This window comes from Lissotriton helveticus, chromosome 2_1 (assembly GCF_964261635.1).
Source record: "Lissotriton helveticus chromosome 2_1, aLisHel1.1, whole genome shotgun sequence".
Lineage (NCBI taxonomy): Eukaryota > Metazoa > Chordata > Amphibia > Caudata > Salamandridae > Lissotriton > Lissotriton helveticus.
The window spans coordinates 962,618,563-962,635,131 of NC_136059.1; the positions used below are offsets into that span (position 1 = coordinate 962,618,563).

At 44.2% G+C, this 16,569-nt stretch overlaps 1 protein-coding gene across 4 annotated transcripts in view; it reads left to right on the forward strand.

The window, feature by feature from the left end:
• The window catches only part of SPATA6L (spermatogenesis associated 6 like), a 690,230-nt gene that overhangs the window by 388,203 nt on the left and 285,458 nt on the right, over positions 1-16,569 (forward strand). Inside the window, exons 8-9 of one of the 4 annotated variants that reach the window (XM_078677396.1) lie at positions 6,938-7,192; positions 11,320-11,583. The exons of 2 other annotated variants lie outside the window; for them this stretch is intronic. In XM_078677396.1, coding sequence (XP_078533522.1) covers positions 6,938-7,192; positions 11,320-11,583 — 519 coding nt within the window. The remainder of the gene's footprint in view (positions 1-6,937; positions 7,193-11,319; positions 11,584-16,569) is intronic. One more of the 4 variants, XM_078677397.1, reaches the window with a different exon arrangement.

Here is a 16,569-nt window from a genome sequence, read left to right on the forward strand (position 1 = left end):
CGCAGCTGCAGATCACCGTGTCCTGCCGATCAGTCTCCGCCGCTCGGGGCGGTCGCCATCTTGAGTCCTCGTTCGCGGCTCCTTGAGGCTCCAGCGCCGGGTCCCAGCATTGCCGCCGACCACCCACCAGCCCACGATAGTATCCCACGGCCAGTCCGGTGCTGTAGGGGGAATTTCCGCTTTTCAGCCGGCTCAAAAGCGAGGATTTACAGGATAAATGTGGGATCTGGCACGGAGCTGCAGGCTCACGCCGCCATCCCGATCGGCGTCCAAACCACGCCCCCCCTTTTTGATCCTCCTTTAAGACCAATCGTTTCCACCAAAGATAGCTTACATGAACCGATAGGCCAATTCATTGATAATTACATTCAACCTACAGTTCAGCAAATGTCTACTTACATTAGAGACACAACTGATTTTCTAACCAGACTGAACATGATCGAAATTGAACAAGATGAACAGCTAATCCTCTGCACCGCAGATATAACATCTTTATGCACATCAATTCCTCACGGCTCTGGACTTGAAGCCATGGAAGAAGCCATATTATCGACCAATTATGAATTACCATTGCAAACCTTTTTGATGGAACTTATGGTTTTTACTCTTTACCACAGCTACTTCAAACTTGACAACACATGGTACCAACAATTGGTAGGCACTTCTATGGGCAACTGCGCAGCCCCCGTCTATGCCAACATCTTCATGAAATCATACGAAGAGAACCACATCCTAAACAATTCATCTTGGACATCAAATTTGAAAATGTTCGTGCAATATATTGACGACATTTTCATTCTATGGAACAACACGAGAAACAAACTAGAAGAAACACTGACCAACCTCAACTTGGTAGACGAAAGAATACAACTCACATGGGAGATTTCTGACAGAACTATCACCTTCCTGGACATTCGGATTAACTTATCCAATAAGGGCATAGAGACTGAAATGTACCGAAAATCTACCGACAGAAATAACACCCTACACTACCATAGTTTTCACCAAGAGGCTTTAAAGCGCCACTTACCTTTGTCCCAAATGATGAGAGCTTAGAGAATCACCTCGGACCCCGAAAAAGCAACTCTAAAGATCACAGAAATGGGCGACAGATTCGCTGACAGAGGCTACCCCGATGCAATAATTAATCAAGCAAAACACAAAGTCGACCGAATACAGAGATGTGATCTATTGAAACTTCGCAAGAAAAGACAAGATAACAGAACAACCATTGTATCGAAATTCTCAACAGCGAGTATAAGTTTTAAGAAGATCATTAGGAACCACTGGGGAATCCTGAAGGCAGAACCAGACTTCCATGCGATTTTCGATAATCCCCCCATTTTTGCTTACACCAGGGCGAAAAATGTAGGAGAACTATTAAAATCAAAAACAGAACCACCTTTGACATACCGTGGCACCAGACCATGTTTACATTGCGGGAATTGAAACAATATCATCAGAGGCAACAACATAACCCACCCGATGAAAGGACACAACATCAAACTGCGAGTAAACGCCACATGTGATACCGCCAATGTAATATACATGTTAAAATGCCCGTGTGGTAAGGTATACATAGGCAAAACGGAACACAAGATCAAGATAAGAATCAATGAGCATAAATCCAACATCAGGACTCTAAATATGAAATCATCCGTAGCAGTACACTTTACAGAAGTAGACCACAATGTGTCACAACTACAATTCTTGATCTTAGAAACCATCGAAAAAAAAGAAGGCCGGGACAATAACAAACAATTGTTACAAAGAGAGAATTGTTGGATCCATTTATTGAATTCAAGTAAACCATTTGGTCTTAATGACCGTATCGAATTCTCATGTTATTTATAAGATTCTGATTTGCATACAACATGATGTACAATGACATTGAATTATTAAGCTTCGGCTTTTTTCACCTTGGTTCGTGACATTTCACAATGTTAGGTCATTTCCATGATGAGCATGACATTTATCCATGACATTATCCTATGTATATATTTTTTTTGCGTCATAAACATTCTCTGCAATGAGAAACTTTATTTGTACATATCATGGCACACACAAGCCGACATCGCTACTTCCTTATTTTCGAACGTCACATGATAGAACTGTTCACCAATCACGACACACGTCACACACTGCTGCGTTTCAACAAATCACACGGGAGATAACTGGTTGCGACTAACTTTGACCAGTGTAACCCGCGAACGTTGGAACTGAACCTGAAAACCTTACCGAGGAGAGACGCGTCGCGTCTTCACAGTAAGCCTGGTGTCTTATACGGGTTATGCTCATTAAGCGAGCTGACCACAGCCATTATTCTAACTCACGTTTCTTTTTACAGTCCACAAATTTTTACGAACCACCCGTTCGCTCGAATTGCCACAAGACATGCAAGTGCGACGGCTTAATTTTTTCCCATTCGAACTTTTTTTCACCTTCACGTGTTTGCAACACCAATGGGTTTCACTCGCACCGTTAAGCACGGCTTAACATCACGTCGCCGTGACCGCATGTTTACACTCCATTATAGCAATATATATATTTGTGTCATGTTCATAATTTATAGAGTATTGAATATATCGTTACTGCTTTCCTTTTTAGCTCATGGTCCATGATGAAGGGCGCCAACGCCCGAAATGCATTGGACTTGTTTCAAATGATGATGTCTACTAAAGAAGTATGAGATATTCAACAATGAAATGAATATACAATTTCATGAAATCAATGAATATATGAAACTAAATAAACAAGAACTCTATAACTAAAAACAAACAAGAGTGTTTCAATTTTGTATGGAATCCTGAGAGGAACCTCAGGCGAAATGATAGGTGTGCATCAAGGGATGTTTTCTAATGGACCATTAGAAGCACGATTTGTGAAATAGTATCGAGGACGCCTTTGACAAGAGACGTTACCTGGGCAGCACCCTTTAACGTTTTTAAACTATTGAAATATTGCACTACAGATCAACAAGCTGTGCGCTACTCCTTCTTTATCTTTGTGGCTTGTTTCTTGATGTCATCAAGCAAGAGTAAGAGCTCTGCTTTGATAGTTACTGGACAGATTTAGTGACACATGCAGACCTGAACTAGATTGATGTTCATGCAGGATGTATTTAATTTCCATATAATCCTAAAACTGTCTTGCAACCTACCTTTCCTAGATTTTGCTTGGGTATTCAAGGTTGGACATTGGCTAGTAGGTTGGCCTTTGGTTTCTGCAAAAGAGTCATTCAGCGAAGTGGAAACAATTCATATACAAGGGAGGTAATAACTATGGCGTTAGGGCCTCTTCTAGATCAAGGTTATATTGGCTTCTCAGTGCTTTGCAGGCAGGTTGGACACTATAATTTTTTTGAGCCAGCTAAGCTGTTCAGTTACTGCAATGGACCTGTCTACTTTGGTTACATTTGGGTCCAAAACATTAGACGCCCTTGTAGGGTTATTGGGTCACACAGGCAAAATCTTTCAAAAAATGTGGGTGTGCCATCTACTCGCTGTTCTTTAAAATGACCCTACTTCTGCATCTGATAAGTCTTTTTGGCTATTTTCATGTCCTTGCTGTAGGTCCTCCAGTGCCTCTTTCTGCAGATCTTGTCAGCCTCCACCATTAATATGCACCACGGCTGTTCAAAGTTATGGCTACTGCACTCAGTTTGTGGATTTTCTTTTTGTACCACTTGGTGGATTTGATGAAGGTCCTTTATTATCTAGATCTGAGCGTATCATGCTTATTTAGTGTGATTGATATATTGTGTCTGATTTGGGATTTGTATTAAATGGGATGCATTCTGAGAGTTAGAATTTATAGACAGTAGGCTGCCTTGAACTCTTGAACACGTACATTTGTATAGTGTCTGACTGACATGATATGGTTGATACACTGAAAAGCAAGTTTGAGAGGCAGAGAAAAATAAGAGAGTGTTTTTTTACAGAAATTGGTCCAGGAATGAGGAGTGATAACCCAGAGTGGTAGAGCGACATGGTGATGATTACATTGTTCTGACTGTGTAGCAAGTGAGTAAGCACTCATTAATTGGAAAGTTAGGTCAAGTTATTCCGCCTTAGATACATCAGTGCTATGAGCTACAGCCACCCCCCATTCTCTTTCTAAGGTTGTTGTTGAGGATGAGTATTGATTAAGACCTGTTTTGTGTGAGGACTGATTTGCACTTGAGGGTTGAGCTCAAATGATACACTTTAAGTTGCCTTATGGAAATCTGGGGTTTTGTAGGTAATTTGAGTTGGCACAACGAGGATGCTAGATCAGGTTCTTCTAAGGGTGAGTATGGTTGTGGCATATCACGAAGTAGTATTGAGTGGCACTTTGGTTCCATGAACTACTATTTGTAGGGCTCACACTTTTGTGCTCATAAACCTCATTAGACCGAGTGGGTCTTCTAACCCAATGGAAAATCAAAAGATGAAACAAAGGGAGATATTGCAGTTCATTAGCAGGCCACACTGTTATTCAGAATCAGTCCTGGTTGGGTCATGGCAGCCCATCTAGCTCTGAAAGCAGCCCCCAAGCCTGAAGCACACACGGAAAATGCCCGAGTGGCAGAATGAGCAGTCCGGCCTTGGTCATTAAACAAGGGCTACCATCTTGCAGGGTCATTATTACTTCATTTCTAAGCAAATTTGTTCAGTAATGTTCATCAACATGTAGCAAGCTTTGAAGGTAGTTTCCCAGGCAGGGTTAAGGTTTTACCACAAGAAAGGGCAATTTTATTAAACTGGTGCATTTTAAGCACACTCGACTAGTGATGTTTTCCTAAAATTGGTTGATTTTAAATAAAACATACTAGAAGTGTTCTCCACAAGGAATTATTCTGAGAAATTTGCTGACACATCCTGCAATCGTAAGAGTGTTAGGCCAATAACATTGGTCAGTATTCAATAGGTTTTAAAGACCAGTTTACTTATTATAGATAGGTCCTGCTCAAGAAATGTTTTTAAATGTAGTGCCAAATGCGACATTATAAGCCAAAATACATTAATAACATTGTTGCAAACTTTGTAATATTTTCAAAAATAACTTAACCTAAGGAAAGTTAATGGCAAATTGCTGAAAAGTATTTTCAAGGGCATGTCGCTCTTAAATGAACTAGAGACACCCCAAATGTGCTAATCACGGTTCCACTTGAAATCTTATTGATATTGTAAACCATTAACCGAATTATTTAATTAGCAATAGTGTACGTCTGATGACTGCTCTGTTAGCCACACTTTCCGAGATTTCATAGTGCCCCATTATTCACACTTTGCAATTTTATATATTGGCTGATGTAACACACTGTGCAATTTTTCATAATTTCTCAGTATACACGCTTTAGAGTTATTCCTAATACTAGTGATTAGACGGTTTGCTTATCCCATAGTGCCACTGTAATTTTACACTTTGCTCTCTTCCAAATATTCACTACCTTAGTCAACACACTTCCCAACATAAAAAATGCCAGTCCCAATTAGTTCCTTTTTACTGATTGATTAATGTCTGAAACAAGTAGTCATCCTCTCTTCCCAGGTTTGCATTAATTTCATCTATTGCTGATTGAGCCAGTTAAGCACATTATCTGCACCATTAGGGCTCTGGTTTACAAAATGTGATCAGAAATTAGGTCGAAACAGATATACAGTGTAAAGGTTTCCACTATATGGAAGTCGCAAAGGATTCCAGGGTTCCTCCAAGGAATCTGCAACAATATGTAATTACAAGTAGTAGGGCTGGAATTCTTTGTGTATTCCAATTTTTTCCCAAGCAAAGGCATGTTTAGATGTATCTAGTGTACCTCTGCACATGTTTAAAAGTGCGGCACATTTGCATCAGCTAATAATAGTTTGTTTTCTTTCTCTTCACAAGACATTTCTCCCCATAGGGGTACCTTCATCAATTTTAAAGGTGTTCCCTTCCAATTCCCACCCTGGATGGGAATTTTATTTTTCTTTGACAAGAGTACATTTCTGACCATATTGAAGGTGTAAGTGTGCCTTTCGAATGTTTGTGAGCACCCACAAACATCATTGTGTGTGTCACACCGACTTAGGCGTCTGTCCCTGGAAAACCTGCAACCTGTTCCTAGTACCAGCTTTGCTCAAACATAAATTACATCATGAAAGTGTATTTTTAAGTGGAGTTGGTTCATTTATCAGTACAAACTTCGTTTTTGTGAATAAGAAATAAGAAACTTGAGTCTAAGCTGGGGACTCATACAGCACAGCTGTCTACTGGATAGTACACCATGTCTATGCTGCCGCAGATCTGAGGTATGTTGACTGTTTGAGTGTGGCTCATTCACAAAAAAACGACCTCGGTTTGCTGATGTTGTCACTGGTGGTGTTGAAACCAACAGCTGCCGGTATAAGTGATGTCCTCAGCTTTGACTAATATAGTTCTTCTACTATGTGCCGTGGAGCCTGGATGGCATCTACTTCTGCTCATGTCAAGTTCGGAGACAGCCAATCATAGGCGGCACTCCTGAATGTGACAATCACGCAGTTGAGGCCATGGTCTAGCCTCATCTTCCAGCAAGCAAGCCAGGTAACCTCAGCGGAAAGAGATCAGTGGGCTCCATTGAAGACAGGAGTGTAGCACACACATCTTTCCCTGTTGCCTGCTGAGGGCCAGTGCCAGGACCACAGATGCTCACATGCACAAATGGGAGTCCACTAGCTTTGTTCATTAAACAATTTAGGTACCCTCTAGCTGCTGCGAGCCTGATGGGGCAGAGCCCAGCAGTCCACCAGGCAAAGCAAGAAGCGCTGGGTGAGCAATAACAATAGGGTAGCAGCATTTTAGGGTGCAGTAGGAACATGTTGCTCACGAGCTACACCTAGTGGCCAATGCTGAAACCATACTCTAGAAATACATAATTCACTACTCTTTCAAAGCTCTTCTAATATTATTGTCTTGAACTGCATTTTTATTACAGGAAGAAAATAGTGAGCATTTCACAGGACACTCACCAGTATCAATAAGAAAGAAAAGTCCTTCGCCTGCAAACAGTAGGACAGAAAACACAAAAGACAAACCTTTGGAGAAGGCTAGAGCACTTTCTGAGAGCCGATCTCCCTCCCCGTCCCCGCGGTCGGGCATGTGCGAGCGCTGCAGCGACATCCAGCAGCGGCTGGAGCAGTTGAGTCAGGAATCCAATATGGTGGTGAAGTCAGAAATAGAGGCCAGGCGTGTAAGTTCTCATTGTTTTTCAAAGCTACTGTTGATAGTGCCTACCGTGTTGCCGTACGACACTCTTCATTTCCGAGTTCTTCCTACTCTCCAGACTGCAGGTTACTCTCACGACTGATGACGCTTCAACAGTAACATGTTCAAAGAGCTGCTTGGAAAAAAATGACAGTAGACCAATAAAATCCGAGATGTCAGTTAAAGAACCTAGCAAAAAGGGAAATAGACGTCTGCTCAATATGAGTGGGAAAAACGCTGCAACTAATATTAGCACCCCTCAAGACCGCATGTTGAATATGCGGTCTCAAGGGGAGCTAATAAGTAGTGTGCCGTCGAGGAGAGCTCAGATAAAAATTTGAAAACGAGCCCCTCAACCCCTCAAGACCATGGGGCATAATTTTGCCTCTAAATGAATACTACGTTACCATTTGGTTTAGTGTATGTATAAATTAACGCATGCATATTAGTTGTAGCGTTTATTTTCTTTATCATTTTTACACTATTTACCTTCATTTTATGTCACCTTTGGAGTGGTACACACAGGGCTGGACCCTGTGTAGCCCTGAAGAAGAGCTTTGGGGAGGCTCGAAACATGTTGACATATACTATGGACTCCTAACTCGTTACGGCTATGTTCTTCCCAGTATCCCACCCCTGTTTTTAGACATACCAACTAGGAGTTAGAATAAAGGTACTGCTCCCAATAGTTAGGTATTTTTAACTCACTTCTCCCACTCCACTTCACCACTACACTCCACATATTTTTCACAAAAGTGCTCCTACGTAATTTCGCAAGTAGCAGCACGCCTCAATCCGCAGCAGATTGTGATGGCCCCTATTATGAAGCATGTCACTAAGGGGAATCCTGGTGATTGAGGGGATTCAAGAAATACATTTTTCTTTCCTGTCTGCACATTTTCCCACTCATATTGAGCGGAAGTCTATTTCCCTTTTTGCTAGGTTCTTTAACCGACATCTCGGATTTTGTCGGTCTACTATTGTATTAGGAGGGTGGACCTAGCACATACCTCTACCTCCCCCTGTTTTCAGATTTTGGAAAAAAAATGACACCACATGAATGCATTTCCCAGGGAAGGGGATAGAATATAGTCTTGGGAGGCCCTTGTTTTACATTTTTTTGCAAAAAAAAAGTTACGTCTAAAACAAGTGTAAAGAACTGGGCCAACTGGCAGTGTTAATGAAGACCAAGAATTATGGGTCAGGTGTACAAAGGTGCAGTGGAAAACCCTGAGATTCAATAAATCACAGAGGGCTAGAAGTACACATTTCCAAAATAGCGATTTCTAATGTGTGAAACTATTTTGAGTTTCATTAGGGAATCCTAGTGGGTCGCAAATGTTATTTTATGTCATGTTATCTTGACTTATAAAGCGAAGCAGCTGCCCCAGCAAAGGGGCGTCCCAGCGTTGATGCAGGAAAGACAAACACAGAAAAAGGCAAGCAGGAGACTGGAATGCAGGAAAAAGGTAGGTCTTAATGGCCTTTCTAAATGCAGTATAATTGTCAAGGCCACGGATCTGCACCGGGATGGAATTCCAGAGGGTGGCGGCTCTATAGCGGAAATAGACTACCACATAAATATTAATGAGGTAGGCTACAATTTGCGACCCATTAGGAATCGCAGTCATCAGAGGGAATGTGGCCTGTTGGGGTCAGCAGACCACCATGTCTGTGATTGCTTTTAAATTACGCAATCTTTTTTTAAAAAGCGCAGTCCATTTATCTTACCCCCTCCCACGCTGGTGACGGAACCGTTCCGTCACGCCCCTCGGGTGGGCTGTGCTGGTGACGGAACGGTTCCGTCACGGACCGCTCGCCGCCCCTGCGCGGTGCTGATTTCGCGCCTGCACGGCGCGTTCTATTGAGCGGGTGGGGCCGTGACGGAACCATTCCGTCACAAGCACAGCTCACCCGAGGGGCGTGACGGAGCGGTTCCGTCACCAGCGTTGGAGCACCGCACGCCCCACCCGCCCCTTAGCACAGCGAAAGGGTAAAAAAAAAAAAAGGATGTGTTTAGAAATGAAAAAACTAAACTTTGAAGTTTTGTGTTTTAAGAGTAGGAAGTAGTCCGTGGGACCACTGCCTGCTCTTAAAAATATATATTTTCAACTTCATCAAAGGGGAAAGGGTGTCTTGGGGGCCCCTTCCGATTTGCAAATAGGTTGCAATCAACTTTCAATTGGCAGTAAATTGTGAAAGTTTTGCAACTCCATTTTGATCGCATAACATTTGTAAATACTATTCCGATTCCATGTTAGGAAGGGACGCCCTCAACATGCCCCTACCTAATCCCAAATCATAATACCCAAATTGGGATTCAATTACAAGTTACCGAATCGCAATTTGGGCTTTGTACAGCCCAAAATGCATTTTTCCTGTCGCAAACGGCCCAGCTCTGCGAATCGGGCCGTTTGCAACAGGGAAAATGCTTCGTACATCAAGCCCAGAGTTTTCAACCACAAAATTGTTTTGCGCTCCTTATTAAACTCATTTAGCAAGTCAAAAATATTGGCCCATTCAGAATGGCAATTATGAAGGGGTGCGAACTGTGATTCAGAATGGTATGGTTGAGTGATTTGCGACCAAAGTCCATGCCTAGGGGGAGAGTAGGCAGCAGTCAAAGGGACCACTTGTTGCTCCCCTAATGTAATATCAAACTAGAACTTTTTTTATAGGAATGCCAGTTCCTTTAAAGAACACAGACTGATAAAGAAACGTTTCTCATTTGGAAATGCAAGCATAGGTATGGTGCTTTGCTCTTCCTTGCAGGTCACCATCCTTGTATCTGTAGCCAATTACAGGGGGTTGCAAATAGTGATTTGCCTAATTAATATTTATTGGACAGGTCATTCTGCTGCCTCCTGCAACTAGAGATTTTGAAATCTAAACGTTTAGTGCATAGACCGATTGCAAACTTAACCACTGGTCCAGATCGTTTTGAACAATTTGTAAGCACGTTTTGAGATCAGTCATTACATACTTCTGGTATGTCCTCTGTTGGTTCAATACCCACCATGGCAGTGAGTCTGCTTCTGATATTTTTTATTAAGTAACAAGGGAGAGTAGACATGGCAGAAATAAGCAAAAATAAACTTGTGTTTGTGGACTGGTGGGAAATGAGATCGCCAAACAAGCTGTCGGCGGTCCTGCACCCTGAATCACAATGCAACGGCCTTCAAAGCGGTCGCAAAGTGTATATTTTGTGTTGCGGAGAGTGATGCTGGCTGTCACACATACTGCCGCACATACTGTAGTACAAAATATGCACCCTGTGCATATCTCTGCACCATGTGGCAGCACATGGTGCAGGGATTTGTTGAGGGGCACCACTGGTGCGCCCCAGTGGGGGGCCCCACTACGGCCCCCAATGTCCCTTTCTGCCTGCCTTTTCATGGCGGGTAAACCGCCATGAAACAGCCGGCGGGAAAGGACATTGTAGTCTGGCAGGCACCACCACTGTTGTAGTGATAAAAGTCCCTCCCACAGACCGATGGGTTTGTTGAGCCCTTCGGATCTGTGGCTGTCTGTCTCTCCGACCGCCAACCATCCGCCCGCCATCGTAATGTGGCGGGCAGTAATCAGTATTACGTTGTCCGTCTCACCATTATAGTAATCATGCCCATAGTGTGGTACATTTTTGAGTTACAGATATTAAAGACTATCTAAAAAAGAATCATACATTTGTGACACATCACATTCCTCTCAAAGAGTCAGAAAGGTTCGAAACTAAACAGTCCAAAATCATAGAGTATGTAAATCTCCATTAATAAGCAATAGAGCTATTAAAGACAATCATTGCGTGCGCTAATAGGTTAAGTTACTGATGACTTCTTGGAATGTTTTCACTAGCGACAAGTATTTGTATGGAGTAAACATCCACGGCATGTCTATCCTATGAACAATACCAATTTGATAAATTCCTGTGCCCTGATCTTCCCATTGAAAGTACAAATTTAGATATTTGGTAATTTACACCATCAACTGGGAGATATATATATATATATATATATATATATATATATATATATATATATATATCTGCGTTCCCCTTTTGGTTGGAAAGCTCTTCTTGTCTAGAAATTATTTTCCCAACTTAATTTTTTATTGCAGGGAGAAAATAAAGAGCTTCCCATAAGGTCCACATCAATAGGAAAAAGAAATTCTTCACTTGATAACAGTTGCACGACCAAAACCAGGGAGAAACATTTTGAGAAGGCTGCAGAATCTTCTAGATCTCGATCCCCATCACCATGCGCCCAGAGGAGCGTGTGTGAGCCAAACATTCTCAACCACCAACGGCTGTCTCGGGTGAGCCATGGAGACTGTGGCCTCAAGCCAGATATAGATTCCAAGCTTCAGCTAGCAGTCCAAGATGTAAGTTCTTTTTGTTACTATGGTTTTTCAAATATATAGCTATCCATCTGCATTAATAAGTTGTGTCTGAAAGAGGAAATCATATAATACTCATTCTTTTATTTTCCGAACTCTGGATATCTGGGGTTTGTCACTGACTAAAGTTCGAATTATGAAAATAATTGACAACATTTTACCCTCTTTGTAGTTCCGTTTTCATTATCTTCGGATTAAAAAGGCCAGGCCATAAAGCTGAAAAATAAAGTGAACTGTCCATATAATAGAATATTTAGGCAATCTGCCACCTTACAGCTTCAGGGGAAGAGGCTAAATATAGTTCTACATCTAAGCAAATGCTCAAGCTGGATCCATTAGAGCTAACCGGTGTACATTAGGCAGTAGTGATACAGATCACATGAGATCTTGTCACTGGTATCTGTGAAATAGGTGATTTCATAAATCTGCATCCTATCCAAGCATTCCACATACTTCCGTTACTGATTGGCTCTATGGCGTTGGGCAATATTTTTCTAAATCATAATACAAGGAACAATCAAATCCTGACAAAAGTTAATGCTGTTCAGTGGCACACGCCACAAACAAACAGTGGTAGGCCAGATGGAGGGGGTGCGGGGTCGGGGAGGGAGGGGAGATTTAATAATAATAATTAAAAAAGAGACTTACCTGGCTGAAGCTGCCGGCCGCCTCCCGTGTCGTGCCTTGGACTTCCTGGTCCCAGCACCCCCTGGGACAGCATGTCAGACTCCCTGTGCAATCACCACAATGCTATCTTTCTATGAGAGCAGCGCGGGGATTGGCCTGAGCATGATTGTTTGACGCTCGGTTCAGGACAGGGAGCCTGTGATGTTTCTCCAACCCAGCTGTGCAATGAGGCTGGGTTGGAGAAACCTAAGTGTACATGTGTGTTTGGGCGGCCTAAGACTGCTGGCCAAACACATATACGAACTTATAAGTGCACCAACCGCTCCTCCCATGGCCCGGGCCCTGGCCCTGCCCCTCACTACAGTGCTGAGTCGGAGCCAGCAGCTAAAAAATAAAACAATGCTAAAATATCATTTTATTTTTAAGCTACTGGCTCTGAGCCAGTGGGGTGCCCCTGATGCTGTTACATGCGTGGACTTTGTGAAAGCATCCTGTAAACCCTTTTGAAATAGGAAAGGGTTGGAAGGGTTCAAGTTCATTGCTTGAGCTGCAGACCTTCTTTCACCACAAGATAGCAGACATCCATGACAGCTTCAACACCCAGACAGCCCCAACAGACAGCAACACAGCAGACCCTCCGTACACCATCGACCACGACCCACTGCTAGTCTGGGCCAGCGCGAGCATCGATGACACCATCAAGACCATGCGCACAATCCACTCCGGCTTTCCGTCAGATCCATTCCCGCACCACGTCTTCAACAGAGCAAGCAGCTCCATCGCACCCCACCTGCGCAACGTCATCAATCTCTCCCTCGAGACCGCAACTTTCCCAGAGATCTGGAAATACGCCGAGATCAACGCCCTACTCAAAAAACCTAAGGCAGACCCAAGAAACCTTAAGAACTTCCGGCCCATCTCTCTGCTCCCCTTCCCGGCCAAGGTCATCGAGAAAACCGTCAACAGACAGCTAACCCGATACTTCGAAGAAAACAGAATCCTGGACCCTTCCCAGTCAGGGTTCCGCAGCAACCACAGCACCAAGACTGCCCTCATCGCTGCCACCGACGACATCAGGACCCAGCTGGACAATGGCGAGACCGCAGCACTCATCCTCCTAGACCTCTCTGCCGCCTTCGTCACCGTCTTCCACCGCACACTACGTGCACGCCTCCACGCCACAGGGATCCGAGACAAGGCTCTGGATTGGACCACCTCCTTCCTCTCCGGGGCAGAACCCAGAGCGTCCACCTCCCCCCCCATTCTGTTTCAAAGCCTCCGAGATCATCTGCGGCGTACCCCAGGGATCCTCTCTCAGCCCGACACTGTTCAACATTTACATGGCCCGCTCGCACATGTAGCCCGACAGCACGACCTCAACATAATCTCCTACACCGACGACACTCAGCTGATCTTCTCCCTCAACAAGGACCCCATCACCTCCAAAGCCAACCTCCACGAAGCAATGAAGGCCGTCGCCGACTGGATGAAAACCAGCTGTCTGAAGCTGAACTCGGACAAGACTGAGGTCTTCATCCTTGGCTCCAACCCTTCAGCCTAGGACGACTCCTGGTGGCCGACTACACTGGGGGCAGCCCCGACACCCACCGACCATGCACGCAATCTGGGAATCATCCTCAACTCAACGCTCTCAATGACCAAGCAAGTCAACGCCGTCTCCTCCTCCTGCTTCAACACCCTCCGAATGCTCCGCAAGATCTACAGATGGATCCCGACAGATACAAGAAAGACAGTCATGCAGTCCCTCGTCAGCAGCAGACTCGACTACGGAAATGGCCTCTATGCGGGAGCCCCGACCAAGCTCATTAAACGACTACAACGCATCCAAAACGCATCGGCACGACTGATCCTCGACGTACCATGCCACGGCCACATCACCCCCACCTGAGAAACCCGCATTGGCTCCCCGTCATCAAGAGGATATCCTTCAAGCTTCTCACCCACGCACACAAGGCACTCCACAAGACCGGCTCTCCTTCTACATCCCCAACCGCCAGCTACGCTCTGCCGACCTCTCACTCGCCACCATCCCGCGCATCCGAAGAACAACCACTAGTGGGAGATCCTTCTCCCACCTCGCCGCCAAGACATGGAACACCCTCCCACTGAGCCTACGACAGACCAAAGACCTGCTGACCTTCAGGAGGATACTCAAGACCTGGCTGTTCGATCAGCAGCGCCCCACAGCCCCCCCCCCAAGCGCCTTGAGACCCTTGCGGGTATGTAGTGCGCTTTATGATTGATTGATTGATTGATAAATGGTCTGATTTAAAGGTCTGATTTAAATGTTGGACTGTCAGAGTAGGATTCATTAGTGGTGTATTACAAAAAGATCAGTGCCCGTCTTCAAGATATGGTCTGTCCAGTAAATTATTATTCTACTCGAGTCCCTTTCTACCTACAGCTGTTCCCTGACATTCTTTCTTTCATAACCGCATCTGATCTTCACTCTTGTGCCATTATTTCCTCCTCTCTGTTCCTCCTATCCTCACTCTCCCACCTTTCATTCTCCCACCATCTGACTTTCTGACTTCTCTCCTCTATATCCCCATCTCTATTATGACAAGTGGTGCAGCAAAGGTGTCATGGGCCCTAGTGCGAGGAAAGAGAATGGACTCTCACTCCTTGAATTTGCCAATAAAAGACAGTCCTACCTGGGTGCAGAGTGCCACTGCACCTGCTGGCCACTCTTGTCCTGACGCCCCCTTCTTTAATATCCCCTATTTTCACCTATTCTTCCATTTCTGCCATTACTCCATAACTTTTTCAACCCCATTGTCTCCATCCACCTCAATTCACACCCCTTGTACTTACACATGTATATATCGCACCCACAGCTGAAACAGATTTGTAGTTCCATAATACCACAGCCATTTGTCCTTAGTTTATACTTAGGTTTGAATACGTCTTTATTCATCTTTCATCATTGCAGTCAATTATCCTGTGTTCATCGTATCCAGATATGAGCTTTGCGATGAACAACGTACAATCTACCCCTGGTACACCTCATTCTAGCCATCATTTCTCCCCCAACATCGCGCCTGGCTCCCCCAGTTAATCCAGACATTTCAGTGGCCAAGTTATAGTGTTCTTGAATTCCACTGGCAGCCTCATTCGGGTCTCATTGCTTTCGGTAATATTCACGAATGGTATTATATTAGTCCTTTAGCTTTGAGTGATGTAAGAGTTTTAGAGCACAAAGCCACCTTGGGCATGTTATCTCTCAAAAGTCTCTAATAAAGTAGTCGGAAAGATGAGATCATTGTTTGGTAAAAGCCCTTTCCTCCCTGTGTGTTACTACAGTTTCTCCTTGCAGAGAATCCACCACAAGCGATCGATCAATTTATGTTCTGATGGTAGAGTTTGTTGTCCCTAGAGGCTTAGAATAGTTTGTTTTGCCGCAAGTGGGAGGTGGGAGATCAGTTCACCTAGCATGCCGTATTGTGGGTAAACATCTGGTGTGGGGCATCCCAGCAGGGCCACCTCAGCACCTCTGGCCAGGTCCGACCTAGTGATTTGCTTGATTGTGGATAGTATTGTGGTCCAAAAGTGTTGGAGTATGGGGCAGTACCATATAATTTGAGTAAGAGTTCCCTTTTTCCTGCACCCCCTCCAGCAAAAAGAGGTTCCCCATGTTCTGCATTTTTTCTATGCATGCTGGGGTATAGTGCCGGAGGTAAAAGTATCATGAGTGTGGTTTCTCTCCCTCCAGAGTGTGATGTGTAGTTGTTTGACTGAATCAAGATCTCCCCCACTGCTTGTGGTCCAAGGTAAAGCCATGTTCCCCCTCCCACTCCCTCTGAAAAGTATGTTTGATGGGGTTGCATGAAGTATTTAGAATGTTGTATATGGGAGATAGGGCGTGGTTGTCATTAGTTCAATGTATGAGATACTTTTAACACGGTGTAAGGTCCCTTGACCCTCCAAGCTTAATCCAGGGATGGGGAACCAATGGCATAGCTGGAGATAGCAATACTGTTCTGTCTCAGGAATATGGTACTCCTCCTTTATGTGTTCAAACAATCTGATGGAGCCCTCCGAGTGCCTGTCTCTCAATGTTTTATACCTTCTTTCCAGCCATTTATGGTATGGGGCCCTGGTCAGTCTGAATCTACGATTCCCCCCAAAGGGCCGTCAAAAGTGAAGGGAAATGTAGTAAGACCAAGCTTGCCCCCCCTTTGGCCCTTGTGATTTGGAAGACATAGAGCGCTTTCATCCCATCATGAGGGTCTGAAAGAGGTATAATATTTTGGGTAGTATTCCCATTTTATATGCCGGAATCGTACCAAGGAGTGAGAGTGATTTATGTTTCCAACTATTGAG